General features: G+C 36.7%; 1 protein-coding gene and 1 non-coding gene across 2 annotated transcripts in view; both read left to right on the top strand.

Annotated features, from left to right (window-relative positions):
• Positions 1-16,563, top strand: part of RAB3GAP2 (RAB3 GTPase activating non-catalytic protein subunit 2) — a 124,107-nt gene that overhangs the window by 59,041 nt on the left and 48,503 nt on the right. Inside the window, exons 4-9 of the mRNA XM_077937751.1 lie at positions 588-669; positions 2,529-2,576; positions 2,658-2,733; positions 3,046-3,147; positions 7,538-7,637; positions 10,889-10,987. Coding sequence (XP_077793877.1) covers positions 588-669; positions 2,529-2,576; positions 2,658-2,733; positions 3,046-3,147; positions 7,538-7,637; positions 10,889-10,987 — 507 coding nt within the window. The remainder of the gene's footprint in view (positions 1-587; positions 670-2,528; positions 2,577-2,657; positions 2,734-3,045; positions 3,148-7,537; positions 7,638-10,888; positions 10,988-16,563) is intronic.
• MIR664 (microRNA mir-664) lies at positions 12,661-12,718 on the top strand. Its single transcript, NR_032682.1, has one exon. It is a non-coding gene; the product is annotated as a microRNA mir-664 (primary transcript).

Raw genomic sequence — 16,563 nt, 5'->3', positions numbered from 1 at the left:
AGGTCATTGACCTTTTCTTAGTAACAATGTGAGTGAGGTGATTTTCAACTCTTAATTTGAAAACTCATAATATTATCGATTTCTGTTTTGGGCATAGCATTTTAACTCATACTTTTTTTTTGAAGATTAAAAGTTGAGGTTTTTTTCATACCTTGTAGATTTCCAAACCTTACTGATCAAAGTAAGATTATGTGTAAAATGTGTATAGAATGGTCTTACAAAGCAAATTTACCCTCAAGTAGCAAAGGTCTAGTAGAAAAATTTTCTCTGTCATCTGAAGATAAAAGTAGTCTTAAACTAGGCAGGGTGGGCACAGGAATTAGTAACTTTATTCTATAAGAACTATGACAACATTATACAGGTTGAATTGGGGGAAGGAGAGGCTGAAGGCCAGGAGACTAGGTGTATTATAAGAATCTATTATAGATATTTTTATCTTATATTTACCTATAAAAAGACCCAAGTCAGTTAACATACAACTGTTAAATTTTGTAATCATATTTTAAGGAGAAAGAGCAAAATTTATAAATTACCTTTTTAGTATATTATAGCTAAAATTATTTTATATGATATCTTCATTCTTTCAGCAAAGTGGAAATATAGTGATAAAGGAAAGGAAGAAATGCAATTTGCTGTTGGCTGGAGTGGTTCTTTAAATGTTGAAGAAGGGTAGGTGCCAATTAATTTTTGTTTCTCTGTGTGTTACATGTATATATGAAATTGTTTGACTTGTAAGTGAATCTATTAAAAAGTTTCATTATTTGGTTGGGCTCAGTCTTTCACATCTGTAATCCTAGCACTTTGGGAGGCCAAGGCAGGAAGGTCATTTGAGCCCAGGAGTTCAAGATCACCCTGGGCAACATAGTAAGACCCTGTCTCTACAAAAAATTTAAAAATTAGCTGGACATGGTACGCACACCTGTAGTCCCAGCTACTCGAGAGGCTGAGGCAGGAGGATTGCTTCAACCCAGGAGTTTGAGGCTGCAGTGAGCTATGATCATGCCCTGCATTCTAGCCAGTGCAACAGAGTGACACCCTGTCTCTTAAAAGAAAACAATTTTTTAAAATAAGAAAGAAATTTCATTATTTGAAATGTTTAGTGAATGTATATGTATCCTAACTTTATAGGTTGTAGAGAATGATTTGATCAGCAAATTTTATGTATCAAGTAATTTTTTTTTAAATTCTGTTGGAAGATTTAAGGAAGAATTCAAAAAGAATCTCATAAAATCCTTTTTAATTTTGTCTTTTCCCTCTGTTCTCCATTACTAATTTTATTCATCCAAAAAGTCAAGGGCAATCATTGTCTTCTCTGCTTTGCTGATATTGGGCTTATACTTGAAGGGTACAGTACTACATTAATTCTTAAAACTCATAAATACTTCAGAAATGCAAGTTGGTACATCAGTTTCCTGCTGACCCAGTAAAACTTTTATAACTATGACCAGTGTGACTACATGATGGAGCTGCTAGCCTAGAACCTTGAACCCAAAACTGGTTTTCAATTAAATTTTTATGACTGAAAACTGTCTGATCAGAATGAGTAAAAAAAGTCCTCCAGACTTTGAATTCAGATAAAAGACAACCAAGTAGAAGTGCCTAGAACATAGCCTGGCACATTGTAGATATTTGAAATATTCTCTACTATTATCAAAATAAATGGTAATATTTCTCCTTACACCATTTAGCCTAAGTGTCAGAAATGCAAAGCAAACATAATGCTTTAAAAACAGCGAACAAACATGAAGATGAATTTTGTTCATGGATTACCTAGTATGATGTATGGCGTAGAAGTGTTTGTAGTTTCTTGGATAAGCTGGTGATGATCCTCACGTTTGACAGATTTAATAAAAGTCAGTGGGTAGGAGTTGTTTTGATTTTGAGACTTAGTTTCTGAGCTCCTGACAAATATTTCAAGTCTACGTGTCAGAAAAAAATGTATGTATCTTTTTTATGGAACATCACACCTAACATGTGCTTAGAAATGGATGATGAGAGCAGTTTCTGCAAAATAGAAAAGCCAGCAAGTTGAAATACGTAAGTTCCTAAAATAATGTACCCTGCAGAAATACGGTTTGCATATAACGTGACTGGCAGTTCCTCAACCATTTTCCCAGCTCCTGATCTCAAACAACGAGGCAGGCTGAAGTTCTTAGCTGAAGCAGAGGAGAGGCAGGGACATAGTAGGAAATGGCTGCATGGGGATGGTTTGAGCTTTGCTCAGTTCTGTGCACAGTCAGTTGTGTAAGTAAAGTTTTGCTTTCTGTACTTTCATGTTTTTCATGACAAGAAGAGTGAAAAATTCTGTTTTTTATTAACCTCAAATGCATGTGGCATTATATTTTGTGTGAATGAATTTTATGGACCTTACTGGTAGTAGAGTTTTACTGTATTTTTACTTATGCATCAAATAAAACTGGTTCACAGAAGTCATCTTCCAGTTATTGTCCTTTAACATCCAATTATAAAGAAATAAAAGTAATTAGTAAGTTCGGTGGGTAAGCATATGATTTTGTTTTTGTTTTTAGGGAATGTGTAACCAGTGCTCTATGTATCCCACTAGCAAGCCAAAAGAGGTAAGGATAAATAAGAGTTATCTGTTTCCTTTGCTTTGATTTATGAGTTGTTAATTAGACAATACATTTTGTTTGTAACAGGAGTTCCACTGGGCGTCCTGACTGGACCTGCATTGTGGTGGGTTTTACTTCAGGTTATGTACGCTTCTACACTGAGGTGAGTTGAGTTTTCAACAGCTAGGAAACACTAGTTGACTGCAATATCTGGTTGTGCATCCCCTTTATACTAGTTTGTGACTTTATTACCTGCTGCCTGAAAATGTGTAGTTGATGCTTTATTGGGGTAGAGGCCGGGATAGGCCATGGTAAGTTCTGGTAGAAGATACAGAGAAGAGGAGCTGTATTCTGAAAAGAGTGTACCTGGTATCTCTGGAAAACTGTTGGGGAAATGGTACTCTTTGCCTGGCCATACCTGCTCAGGTATATTGGTAAGAAAACAAGCAGGGACCTTCTCTGTGCTTCCTCCTAGAATGGTGTGCTCTTGCTTGCACAGCTTTTGAATGAGGACCCAGTACTTCAACTTAAATGCAGAACCTATGAAATACCACGACATCCCGGGGTGACTGAGCAGGTAGTGTAAAAAATTGTGTTCCAACAGTAATAGTGGCATTACTTTGAAGCAGTTTCTCTCCTCTTTTTTGGGTGGAAACTTAAAAGATATCTTTGTCTTGTGGCACAGTTAACTCTGCTATCATAGTCTAGAAATATAATCTATTTGTAGTGGAGTAAAGAATACCAGTCTTGCTTTTACTTATTTAATGAAATATTCTATGTTTCATTCTACAACAAAGTAAAACCCTTTAGTTAGAAGCCAAGAAAATTCCTTATTTTTAGAATTTAATAGTGACTTAAGGCAAAAATATGATATTCTATAACTGTATATCTTTTTTTATTTGGATTTAGGTGCCAAAATTACCTTGAGTAAAAGAAAAAAAAATTGGCCTTCTTGTTACTAGTGATACTACCTTGTACTTAACTGTTTCTCAGAAAAGGGGTTACTAAGCTTTTGTTCATAGTGGAAAATACATATATTCATTGAAGATTTCAACTGAGAAGATAATACTGCTTAGTATCTAAGGCTCTAACCTCTTAGGTGCCTTGTAACATTTTGGTTGTCTTAGTCAAAAAATAATTATAGGGCCATTTAAACCAATATGCTTTTATTTGTTTTGCAGAGTGCATAGTCAAACCTATGTAATATGCCTTCCCTTTGTTGTACTACTTAGCCTCCAAAAGATTTCAAGTAAGCAGGTGTATATACTGTATGCATTTGTTAATTGAATTTGCATGGGAGATGGACTGGAGCTGCAAAAGAATCTTATCTAGTAAGAGAGACTAGGATTAAAATCTAATAATATCTGTGGATGAATTAATCAGTAATATAAAGCAATACCTAATTTATTGGTAATTTATTTGGACAGAATACATTCTGTACAAGCTTAGAGAAAGAGGAGTTCAATTTGGACCAGGAAAATAAGAAAATTTCATTGATGAGGTGAGATTTGCATTAAGCCTTGAACAATGGGTATAGAATTTAATTAGGAGAAAAGAGGGGAAAGTGTTTCAGGTAATCAGGAGAAAATTTGATAGAAGATTCGAATGTAGAACTGTATATGCAACAACAAAGAAACTTATGTTATAAAATAATGAGAGACTGTCAAGCAGAGTGGCCAAATTTTGCATAAATTCAAAGGCCAAGTGAAAAATTAGAATTGATTTAGGAAATGAGAGAAACTCCTAAAGATTTAGAAGAAGGAAGTGATGTAATCAAAGGAATATTGAGGATTTCTTTCTTCAAGATAAACTGGAATTAGGGAGGCTAGTTATCTGTTTTTTTTAAGTTATCTGTAACAGATGTGGAGTGCTGGGAGCCAGGACTAAAATGGCTATGGGAAGAGAGAAAGGACCAGTACAAAAATTGTTTTGGGGCCGGGCATGGTGGCTCACACCTGTAATGCCAGCACTTTGGGAGCCCGAGGTGGGCGGATTGCCTGAGCTCAGGAGTTTGAGACCAGCCTGGGCAACACCGTGAAACCCCGTCTCTACTAAAATACAAAAAATTAGCCGGGCGTGGTGGCATGCGCCTGTAGTCCCAGCAGCTTGGAAGGCTGAGGCAGGAGAATTGCTTGAACCCGGGAGGCAGAGGTTGCAGTGAGCTGAGATCTCGCCACTACACTCCAGCCTGCATGACGGAGTGAGACTCCGTCTCAAAAAAAAAAAAAAATTGTTTTGAAGAAGCTTAATAGGACCTGGTTATTGTGTAGAGATGTACAGTTTTTTAAAAATGAGCTAAAGATGTCTCTAAGATACTTATCCTGAGGAGTGCCATTGTCAACGTTGGAATAAGGGACTACATTGGCAGTAAATGTTATTAAATGAGGTTTTGCACATGTTGAGTTTGAGGCGATGGTAGGAAATAAAATCAAGTTACTGGTATCATGTAATGATACAAAATTGCTGTATAGGCACAGAGACTAGATTGGACATGATGGCTGAGGTCATAGATAATGAATGAATTCTTTCAAGTAAAGAGTGTAGGAAAATAAAACTGCAGGCTGAAGACTTAAGTCTTAGTAACTAATAATACTCGTCATAAGGAGATGGGAGAAATGGAACTATTAAAGGAAACAAGGAACAGCTGGAAATCAAAGAAGATAATCTGTGAACTGAAGATAACTTTCCAGAGATGTTTTTCATTTTTCTAAAAATTCACTGGATGACAAAGCTTTTTAAAATACATTAAATTTGGTGTCTATAATACTCTTTTTTTAGAACTAGTGGAAAAATATAACTAACATTTAAATATTTGCTTGCTATTTGCTATACAAACCAAGAAAATCATTTCAACATTTTTATCAAGAAGGAAGTCTTTGTTGTTACTCTGTATGCTTTATTAAACAGCTGTGGATCTGACACGTCCATTTATATATCAAAAATATCTCCTATTTGCTTCTTTTTAATATACTCCCAGATTTGTCAGAGATCACAGAAGCATATTTCCTCTAATTCAGTTCTAGGAGCAATGAGTGTAGTACGGGTGACAGCAGGTCATTTGTTGCAGGAGAGGATTCGAAAGAGAGGGAAAATCTCCTTCTGGAATTTCAAAGACATTTCTTTTGCATAATAGCTTCTGTAAAAAGATCTTCTGTGTCATCTAGCACAGTATCTACAGATCTGGGGCCATTGGTATTTGTGTTAGTGTTTTCTTCAGGAAGACTACCTGGTTTTGGAGAAATTGACTTGCTAGTGATTAGGTCTTTTCTGTTTTCTAGCTCCCCAAAGTCAGTGAGGAGGCTCTCTCCCTGCTACTGTGCTCACTGGGCCATGCGTGCTTAGCCTTGTGAACTTGTCATGTGAGAATATATGCCATGTCCCTTCCCCACTGGCTTATGCTCCTGTGGCCCAGAAGTCTTTTTTAAACAGAGAAACAGCCTGACAGTCCAGTAGAAAAAGGAGCAAGGCAGATCTCAAGAGAAGAAATTGGCCCAAAAACATATAAGAAAATTTTGAACCTTAATAATAATCTAAGAACTATAAGAAAATACAGTGAGATAACTTTTCACCTTTTGGATTGGCAAAGATAAAGATTAACAAACTTTTGATGACAATATAGAGAAACAGTCACTCTCATGTATTATTGGTGGAAATATAAGTTGATAGGCACTTTTTGAGGCAATTAATATAAGAATGAAAACTGTGAATACTGTATGACCCAACTGACCCACTTGAAGGAATTTACACTAAAGTAATATCCTAGTAACATGAAAAGATATAGACTGAAGAATGTTTATTGCAGTGATGTTTATAATGATGAAAATATATTAATTCATAAATATTCTTTACTGCCTATTATTTGCCCAGTTCACTTCTAATCCCTGAGGATTCATTGGTGTAACAGACATGCAAGGTTCCTGCTTTCATGGAGTTTACAGTTTGGGCATGGTGGAGGGAAACCAACAGTAAGCAGCTAGAGATATCAAGGTGATTCCAGTCTCTGATAGGTGCTGTAAAGGAAGTCATGTTGATGAGATAGTAATGTGCCAAGAGAATAGGTATGTTGTTTGAGATGGAGGTTCAGGAGCAGCCTCTCTGGATAACTAACATTTGAACTGAAACCTGAATGAGAGGAACAGTTAGGCAGGTGAAGATTGGAGAGAAGGTCCAAGCACATGCAAAGGTCTGAGGGTAATAATGACCTCTCATATTTGCCAGATCTTGCAGCCATGGTTAATGAGTTCAGGTTTTATTCTAAATGCAGAAGGGAGTCATTGGAGAGTTTTAATCAGGAGATTGGTTTGATCTGTTTTATCTTACGAAGAGCACACTGGCTGTGTGGAGCGTGGATTGTAGAGAGCAAGAGTGGAAGCAGGAGGCCATACTGAATGTCTGTCAATATGAACTGGTTAAGTAAAATAGGGTACATATAATGAAAGACTGTGCAGCCACAACAAAAAATGATTTGTTCACTTATTGAAATGGAAAAATATCATTGACATATTATTGAATAGTAAAAACCATGTTAGGATACTATATTTGGTATAACCTTATGCAAATGTTTTTGAATATATTTGGGGATGTATATTGAGACATGTCTGGAATTTCAGGTGAGTTTTCTTTCTTCTGTTTTTACATACTGTTTTATCTGTGCAATGAGTATATTTACTTTTTATGAAATTGTAATTCTTTGTGTTACTCTCAGCATCTTTGAGACAATTATTTACCATACACAAAAGGTTATATTTTGAAAAGAATTTTAGGTCTTTGGCAAAAAGGCACTCTGAAATTAATTTTTTAATTTATTTTTACTGTTCTGCCTGAATCTGCTTTGGGTGTTGGGTGGTTGATGGTTTAGTCCCAGTATTTTTCATTTTACATTATTCGTGAAATTTAGTATAATAAAAAGTAGATAAGCTTATTTGATGTATCTATTCAAGAACTTTTTTTTTTTATTTCTTAAATAGAATGAAGAGTTGAGTATCTTATATCCAGCTGCCATTGTGACTATTGATGGATTTAGCCTTTTTCAATCTCTTCGTGCTTGTCGAAATCAGGTAGCAAAAGGTAATATTTTGGCAAGAAATATTTAACCTCTGTTCATGTTTGTTTTATTTAGTTTCACCTGCTTATGGAATTAGGTATGTCTTCTAAATAAAGAAAGGCCTTCTGAACTAGATTTATGGGAAAAACCTGCCTCCTATAGAGACAGGGGAGCATGTTGAGTAGATTGCTTAGTAAGGTAGAGACAAGCGCTAAAACATAAACACTTCACATGTTGCCTTTGGAGAGTGTGGTCAGCACAGGAACACTGGGCTTTCTTTACGAATTCAGCAGTATGTCTTGACTAGCTAGATTTGCAATACAGTTATTGACAACCAACATTGGGGTAAAGAATTTAGTTGCATGTGGCTGAGGTACCAGATTTTCACTAGATCAGCAGCTGATCAAGTCCAACATCCTAAAATCTGGTGACTCCACATTGCTTCTGTCCTCCCTGAGGATAAAGCTGTCCACCGTGTGCAGGGGAAATGCAAGATCCTACCGATATAACTGTCAGCAGGACCCAGCCGGGAGTCAGCATGAGCTGCTTTTTGCTAACTCAGAACACTCAGAATGGAGAAAAGCTAGAGGCCTAAACTTAATGTATATGTGGGCAACAACATTATTTTGTGACTTAGGGATGAAAACTGCCCAAATAATCAAGAATTCTTACTTTTACTACCTATCGTTTACATTCTGATGCTGTTACATCTTTTGGAAGAGATATTTCATCAAATTCAACATGCCATTGATTGTAAGAAACACTATTATTTTATGTACCACTAAGAAGAAAAAACTATTGCCAGTGAAAGATACACCATCAATTTTCAGATCTCAATTTCAGGGTTGTGGAAATATGGAAGAGTCTCAAAATCAGTGAAAATATGAGTAGTAGCACTAACTTCCCCTTTTCTTCTGGGATTGAGTAGAGGAGTCTTAATGGCCCCAAAACAAAGTTTATTTACTTTTTATGAAATTGTAATTCTTTGTGTTACTCTCAGCATCTTTGAGACAATTATTTACCATACACAAAAGGTTATATTTTGAAAAGAATTTTAGGTCTTTGGCAAAAAGGCACTCTGAAATTAATTTTTTAATCTATTTTTACTATTCTTCTGCCTGATATTGCTTTGGGTGTTGGGTGGTTGATGGTTTAGTCCCAGTATTTTTCATTTTACATTATTCGTGAAATTTCACATTATTTAGTGAAAAATTAAATAGCTGATAATACCGATTATAAAATAATTGTCAATTTCTAGTTTATTAAATTAATGAACTTCTTACCTACAGAAAATTGCCTTTTGATATATAGGTTAATGGTGAGTATTTTAAATGTTCTCAAGATAATGAAGCTTATGGTGGGCTAAATTTAAATAATTTAAAAGATTCTGAAAATAGGTATAAAAATTTAAACAAATTCTGACCTAGTAAAAAAGCTTATACTAGAAAAGAACCACATAGCCAAGACATCAGAAGTTTTACCAATCATATCAACCTGCTAAGAAAGACAGAGAAAAATTTTTGATTGCAATATGAGATGCTGGATTTAGACTAGGTTTAGAAACAATTTTATGAAGCAGTAAATATATCCTAATTAGCCTATGTTTTCAGGAAGCCATTCAGGAGTTAAACTTTGTTTTGGGGCCACTAAGTCTCCTCTACTCAATCCCAGAAGAAAAGAGGAAGTCAGCACCGCTACTCATATTTTCACTGATTTTAAGACTTTTCTTTTCCATATTTTAACAACTGTAAAATTGAGATCTGAAATTATTTCTAATTTTAGGTTGGTATGATTGGTAGAATTCTGAAGTCTCGGCTATATGGTTCTTTTTTTACAATTGGTTTAAATTTTTATACCTATTTTCATATCTTTTAAATTATTTAAATCTAACCCACCATAAGCTTCATTATCTTAAGGACATTTAAAATACTCACCATTAATATATATGCCAAAAGGCAGTTTCCTGTGGGTAAGAAGTTTATTAATAAAACTAGAAATAGACAATTATTTTATGATTGGTATTATCAGCCATTTAATTTTTCACCATTTTTGAATTTCTGTTTGCTTGTTGTGTATGAGACCATAAAGCCATTTGTCTCCTAGGAAGTAAGGAATTAAGCCACTTAGTGCCCTTGGGTTGTAAGTTGCTATAAAAAGAGTTCTGGTTACTTAGCCATAAATTGTGACGTTTATTTCAGCATATAAGAAAATTATCTTTTCTTGGCCTTACTATCAATCTGCAATATTTAGAGGATTGTATTTTCTGTTTATTATTATTTTTTCACTTTCCTGAATAAACAGCCAGAACTCAGCAGTATTCTGATATGTAACATGGGTGTTTACTGATTGATGGGATGTGCCTGAATCTATGGCAAGAGGTATAACTGTTGCTTTTCCTTTTCTTAGTCACTAAGCGAAGGGACTGAGGTTAAAGATTGACATTTCATTCATTTTTTTCACAGTGCTGTTGCTTTTAATATATCTTTCTATCAAGTCTGGCCTCAGTTACCTAGATTAGAGACCTTGTATGTGTGCTCTGCCAGGTGTATCAGGTTTTTAGTTTTTCACTCAGTAAAGCACTGATTCCTATCCCTAGGATTTTATCCCCTTTGTCAAGAGGGAGAAGTTGCTTAGTTGGCATCATTTGCAGTTTGAATTCACTTTGTTTTGGTTCTGTTTTGTTTCGTTTTGTTTTGTTGTTTTCGAGACAGTCTCCCTCTCTCACCCAGGCTGGATTGCAGTGGCGTGATCTCAGCTTACTGCAACCTCCACCTCCCAGGTTCAAGTGATTTTCCTGCCTCAGCCTCCCGAGTAACTAGTACTGCAGGCGTGCACTACCATGCCTGGCTCACTTTTGTATTTTTACTAGAGACGGTGTTTCACCATGTTGGCGAGGCTGATCTCAAACTCCTGATCTCAAGCGATCCGCCTGCCTCAGCCTCCAAAAGTGTTGGGATTACAGGCATGAGCCACCGTGCCCAGCCTGAATTCACTTTGATTTTTAGTAGTATTCTAGAATTTTTAGTAGTCTTCTTTAATGACTTGAGTGTTCCAGAATCTTTTGTGACGGCCAACTTAGTCTTTTAAATGTTTGCATTTTATGTGCATTGTCTTGGCATGAATAAATCTCACTTTATGCCTTGTTTTCATTACTTTGACTCATTATTAGCTGAAATTTTAGAATAACAAATTAGTATGATTTTAATGATTTTTTTGTAAAACTTCATTTTATCCATAATAATTAAGTTTGGATTGTCTATTTTATATTTTGTAGCTGCAGCATCAGGCAATGAGAACATACAACCACCACCATTAGCTTATAAGAAATGGGGTCTACAGGATATTGACACTATTATTGATCATGCTAGTGTTGGTAAGTATTACTAATTCAAATTCTTTTGGAATTTACTTCTTAAACTTTTTTATTAAAGTATCTCACTTATTAGAGATGGACATTATTCTTTATTTATTATTATTATTTTTTAAGATGGAGCTTTGCTCTATCACCCAGGCAGGAGTGCAGTGGCATGATCTCAGCTCACTGCAACCTCTGCCTCCCGGGGTCAAGTGATCCTCCCACCTCAGCCTCCCAAGTAGCTGAGATTACAAGCGTGCGCCACCACGCCTAGCTAATTTTTGTGTTTTTCATAGAGATGGGATTTCATCATGTTGGCTGGGTTGATCTTGAACTCCTGACCTCAAGAGGTGCACCTGCCTCAGCCTCCCAAAGTGCTGAGATTACAGGCATGAATCACTGCACCTGGCCAACATTTATTCTTATGTGAAAAAATGCATTGCCTTTAGTGAGACATCTGGAAGGTAGTTCAGATTCAGATTATCATAGGCATATATCTTTAAAGCCGGGCATGATAGCAAACACCTATAATCCCAGCACTTTGGGAGGCTAAGGTGGGTGGATCACATGAAGCCAGAAGTTCAAGATTACCCCTACCCACATAGCGAAACCCCGTCTCTACTAAAAATACAAAAATTAGCCAGATGTGGTGGTACATACCTGTATTCCCAGCTACTTAGGAGGCTGAGGCAGGAGAATTGCCTGAACCCGGGAGGTGGAGGTTGCAATAAGCCAAGATCACACCACTGCACTCCAGCCTGGGTGACAGACTCTGTCTCAAGAAAACAAAACAAAAGAAAAATAAATGGTAGCAGTTTTAATAAAGATTTAATTATGCCCTCAGCCACAGTATTGTACAGTTTTAAATCACTCACTATTTGACTAACTTTTCTACAGACAAATTTGGTCTAGATAATGACCATATAAATCAGTCTCTTAAAAATGTAACCTTGGTCAGGTGTGGTGGCTTGCATCTGTAATCCCAGCTACTCAGAAGGCTGAGGTAGGAGGATCTCTTGAGCCCAAGAGTTCAAGACCAACCTGGGCAACATAGCGAGACCCCATCACTTAAAAAAAAAAAGTAACCTTTAAACTAGTAAAATGTAGATAAAAGCAGATTTCTTCTTGCAGCCACTATAAGAGAGCTTACTGTGTTAGGTATTGAAGGTATAGAGATGTAAAGACATGCTTCCCTGCTGTCTTAAAGTGTGAGTCTAGGAGTCTAGTTAGAAGAAACACATGAGAATGGCTGCAGTACTACAACGTAATAATTGTAGCAGACAAGGGACCAGCTGTAGTGGGAGCAGAGGAGGAAACACTCATTGTTTCTCCAGCACACTATATACTTTTACCCCTAGATCTATGTGCATGTTGGCTAGAATGCCTCCTCTGTGTTTGTTCACTTGGTCAAGTTCTACTCATTCTATGAAAACTGGACATTGGGAGAGAAAGAGCAAGGAGAAAAGGAAGGAGTGTGACTCTAAAGAGGCTAACAAGATATCTGACACACAGGCTGTCTTTCTATTTACTGCGTAGCTCTTATATGGTATACTCTGTAATAAAAACCTATTGGTAAACATTTCAGTGTGTCTACTTTTTTGCTAGCATAAAAATGCTACAAAATTCCAAAGTGTTGAGTTCAGTTCAGGGTGGCTTCCCTGCTCTGTTAATTAAACTTTGGAACATTGAAACTGGCTAGGGAAAATGATTGGATAGAAAATGTTATTCTATTCATTTATCCCCAGCCTACAAAATGAAAAAAGGTACAGTAAACTTCATTGTATGTATATCTTTATGTAAAGGTCTGGTTAATTTATTCAACAAATAAATGAGTAGCTATTAATATTTGTGCTAGAAATACAAGATAGGACTCCACCCTGATAAAGCTTACATTTTGGTGATGGGGAGACAAACAATAAACTAAATAAATAAATATGATAATATCAGACTGTTAGTGAGCATCATGAAGAAAATAAGTAGAAGGTTATGATAGAGAATAAAGGAAGAGGGTGCTTTAGGTAGACTAGTGAGGAAAAGCCTCTCCAGGGACATGACATTCAGACTGAGACTTGAAGGATGAGAAGGAGCCAGCTATGGAAAGAGGTGTAGGAAGAGCATTCTAGGCAGAGGAGCATCAGGGATATAGGCCTGGGAGCCTTGAAGACCTGAGTGTTCAAGAAACAGAAAGGGGGTTGGTGTGACTTGACCATAAAGAGTGAGGGGAAAACAGGACAAGGTTAGGTTGGAGATGCAGACTAGGGTTAGATCACGTAGGGATAAGGAGATCCGATTTTATTCTAAATGCAATGGATGTCATTGATGGATTCTAAGTAGGGGGTTACATTTTAACATATCTCTGTTTGCTGGATAGAGAGGTGCTTGTAGAAGAAAGCAAGGAGACCAGTTAGGAGTATATTGCAATAATTCATGCAAGAGAGAATGATGGATTTATGGTGGAGGCAGTCGAGTTGGAAGGAAGTAGACAGGTTTGAGATACACTTTGTACTTGCTCAGGGATGGTTTTGAGAAACAAGAGAAAGGAAAGCATTAAGGGTTTCTTAATTTTTAAGTTTGAGCAACAGGGTGGATGATGAGACTGTTTACTGAAATGAGAATAAGGAGAAGGAGAGGCACATAAAGAGTTATGTTTTTACAGGTTAACTTCTGACACAGTTAAACATTCAAGTAGAGGTATCAGGTGTATGAATTGGACATGAGAGTCTGAAGTTCAGGGAGGAAGCTGGGATTGTAGATATAAATTTGAGAGGGAGTGGTTTACTGTGGAATGTTTCGTAGAATTCAAGAAAAGAAGGTGGTCCATTGGATTTGACAACATGGAGTTATTTAGTGACTTTTGATATGAACAGTTACAGTAGAATGGTGAGGATGAAAGCCAAATTAATATAGGCTTAAGAATAAATATTTTCACCCCCTGCTCTCTAAAATCACAAACAAGGAGCATAAGAAGTAGATTCTCAGTATGTCCATTTTTATGGAGTCCTGACCTCTTCCTGAAGCCTCATACTCATTTCTCCAGCTCCCTACTGAATAATTTCTACCTAGATATCAAACTTAACGTATCCAAAATCGAATTCTTAATTTCCTCCTGCCAAACTTGCTCCTCCTTTTTTTTTTCTACATCATGTTTCTTCTGGTTGCTCCTTACTGTGACATACAAGGCCCAACTTTATCTGGCTTATGGTACCTCTGACACTGTCTCCTGTAGGGTACCCCTCCCCATTCATTGTGTTTCATCACGCAGATCTCCTCTGTGTTCCTCAGACACAGCAAGCATATCCCTACTCTAGAGCATTTAGATTTACTGCTCCCTCTGCCTAGAAAACTTTAGCTAGTCACATGGCTTTCTCCCTCTCTTCACTCAGGTCTCTTAATATATCACGTTGTCAAAGAGGCCTTCTTTAGTCACTCTACTAGGCCTAGAAAATTATGCAATGAGTTTGACTTTATGGAAATTTATATTGAGAGGGACTTTGATGTCTTTCAAAGTGTGGAAAGACCTCAGATGCTCAGGAAAAACTCTTAATGACAAGGTAATAATAACTCCAGAAAAAAAAGAATGCACAGCCAAGGAAATGTAATTACAGTAAGTACTGTATCTCAGCAGTGAGTAATACTTACATCATTCCTAATAATAAAAACAGTGAATTTAATAAAAAATTGAGATACAAATATTTTGGAAGGATATAGGGAGAGAAAGAGAGATGTAAATAAGCCATACCACCTTAAATTAATGAAAAATAGTGCTAAAATCGGTGACTCGAAAGATAACAGCCCCCTAAATTCAGTACCAATGTGTAGCAATATAGAGGGCAGAAAAACACTTTAAATAATACTATAGGAATGTGGTCAGCAAAATGTAGACTGTGGGAAATTAGTCTCAAACAGGCTTGTTTCTTCAACAAATAGATTTCAAAGGATTGAAGATGGGAAGGAGGGGTTGAGGAGGTCAGAAGGATTTTGGACCAAACTCTATGTCCATTTGTTTGGGGTCCTTACTTTGAAACCCAGAGGTATTGTTTTTCTTAGCATTGATTAGCTATTTTGCTTCAAGAGCAGAGAATGCAGAAAATTTAGGTCAATTAAGGTTAAGATTTAGCCGGGGGAGTATGTGTGTAGGGGGAGACGAGTGTAGAGAGGTTGTGGATATTTGCAAGAAAGTGATGATGATGGAACTCAAATCTAAGCTGGATAAAAAGGGAAGTGATCCCAAGAGGTACTTGATAAATAGTGGAAAAAATAGTAGGATTAATTAATTTAAACTCAAAATTATGAAATTACTGCAGGGAGTTTCTGGAATAATTGAGATGGAAAGCTAGGAGATGGTGGTCTAAGTGCGGTACGCTTGAAATCATAGTTACAAAGAATCTACAGTTGCTGATGACCAGATCTAAAGTGTGACATCGAAAATGGATTATTTAAGTTATAGGAAGGAAAACATCATTGGTAGCAAGGATGGAAAGGACTGATCAACCATTTCCTTACCATAAATTAGAATCCTTTAAAAAAATTGCATATCTATTGCAAAATTGTCCTCTGGATTATCTTGTAGCAATTTATACTCCTGTGTATATTGCATGGGAGTTTGAAAAGAAGCTATTTTAAAACTTAAATTTTAATTTATATGCCATACAATTTGCCCTTTGATCGTGTTCTGGTGGAGTCAGGCAAAACTTATGAAAATTTTGTAATATAGTGAAAACATTTTGTATACTGAATCATGGATTCATTCATGACTATGAGACAGGTGTTCTGATATTTTATAATAGTCCAGGAGGTGGGAGGGGAATTTAAAAAATAGTCCAAGGATTTGTTTGATCACTTTAATTCCTATAAATCCAGTGAATGGTTTCCTTATGAACTCACTCAAAGAATTTCCTTTCCTAGGACACATTTTAAGGACAAATGCATTTTTTGACAGTTTTCAGGCAAAGGGGAGGCAATACATGTATATGAAAATTAGTAAGGTCAGGCACAGCAGCACATGCCTATATTGGCGGGGCACAGTGGCTCACACTAGTAATCCCAACACTTTGGGAGGCTGAGGCTGGAGGATCACCTGAGGTCAAGAGTTTGAGACCAGCCTGGCCAATATGGTGAAACTTCGTACCAACTAAAAATACAAAAATTAGCTGGGCATGGTGGTGCATGTCTGTAATCCCAGCTATTCGGGGAGGCTGAGGTAAGAGAATCTCAAAAAGAGAGAGAAAAAAAAGGTGAATTGATATTTGGGGATAAAAGTGGACTGTGTACTTCTGGTACCTCTGAGTTTCGTATCTGTTCAAAAAATTAAATTTTGTTTTTATGATATTCTATACGTTATAGAAATTGTAGATGGAAATTTTAATATTTAATTTTTTTGAGATGGGGTCTCACTCTGTTGCCCAGGCTGGAGTGCAGTTGGAGCGATCGCGGCTCACTGCATCCTCCACCTCCCAGGTTCAAGCAATTCTCCTGCCCCAGCCTCCCAAGTAGCTAAGATGACAGGCACCCACCACCACGCCTGGCTAGTTTTTGTATGTTTAGTAGAGGTGGGGTTTCACCATGTTGACCAGGCTGATTTCAAACTCTTGACC

The sequence above is a fragment of the Macaca mulatta genome, chromosome 1, assembly GCF_049350105.2.
Source record: "Macaca mulatta isolate MMU2019108-1 chromosome 1, T2T-MMU8v2.0, whole genome shotgun sequence".
NCBI lineage: Eukaryota > Metazoa > Chordata > Mammalia > Primates > Cercopithecidae > Macaca > Macaca mulatta.
Note: the sequence above shows the minus strand (reverse complement) of the source record. Positions and strands in the feature narration are given on the sequence as shown.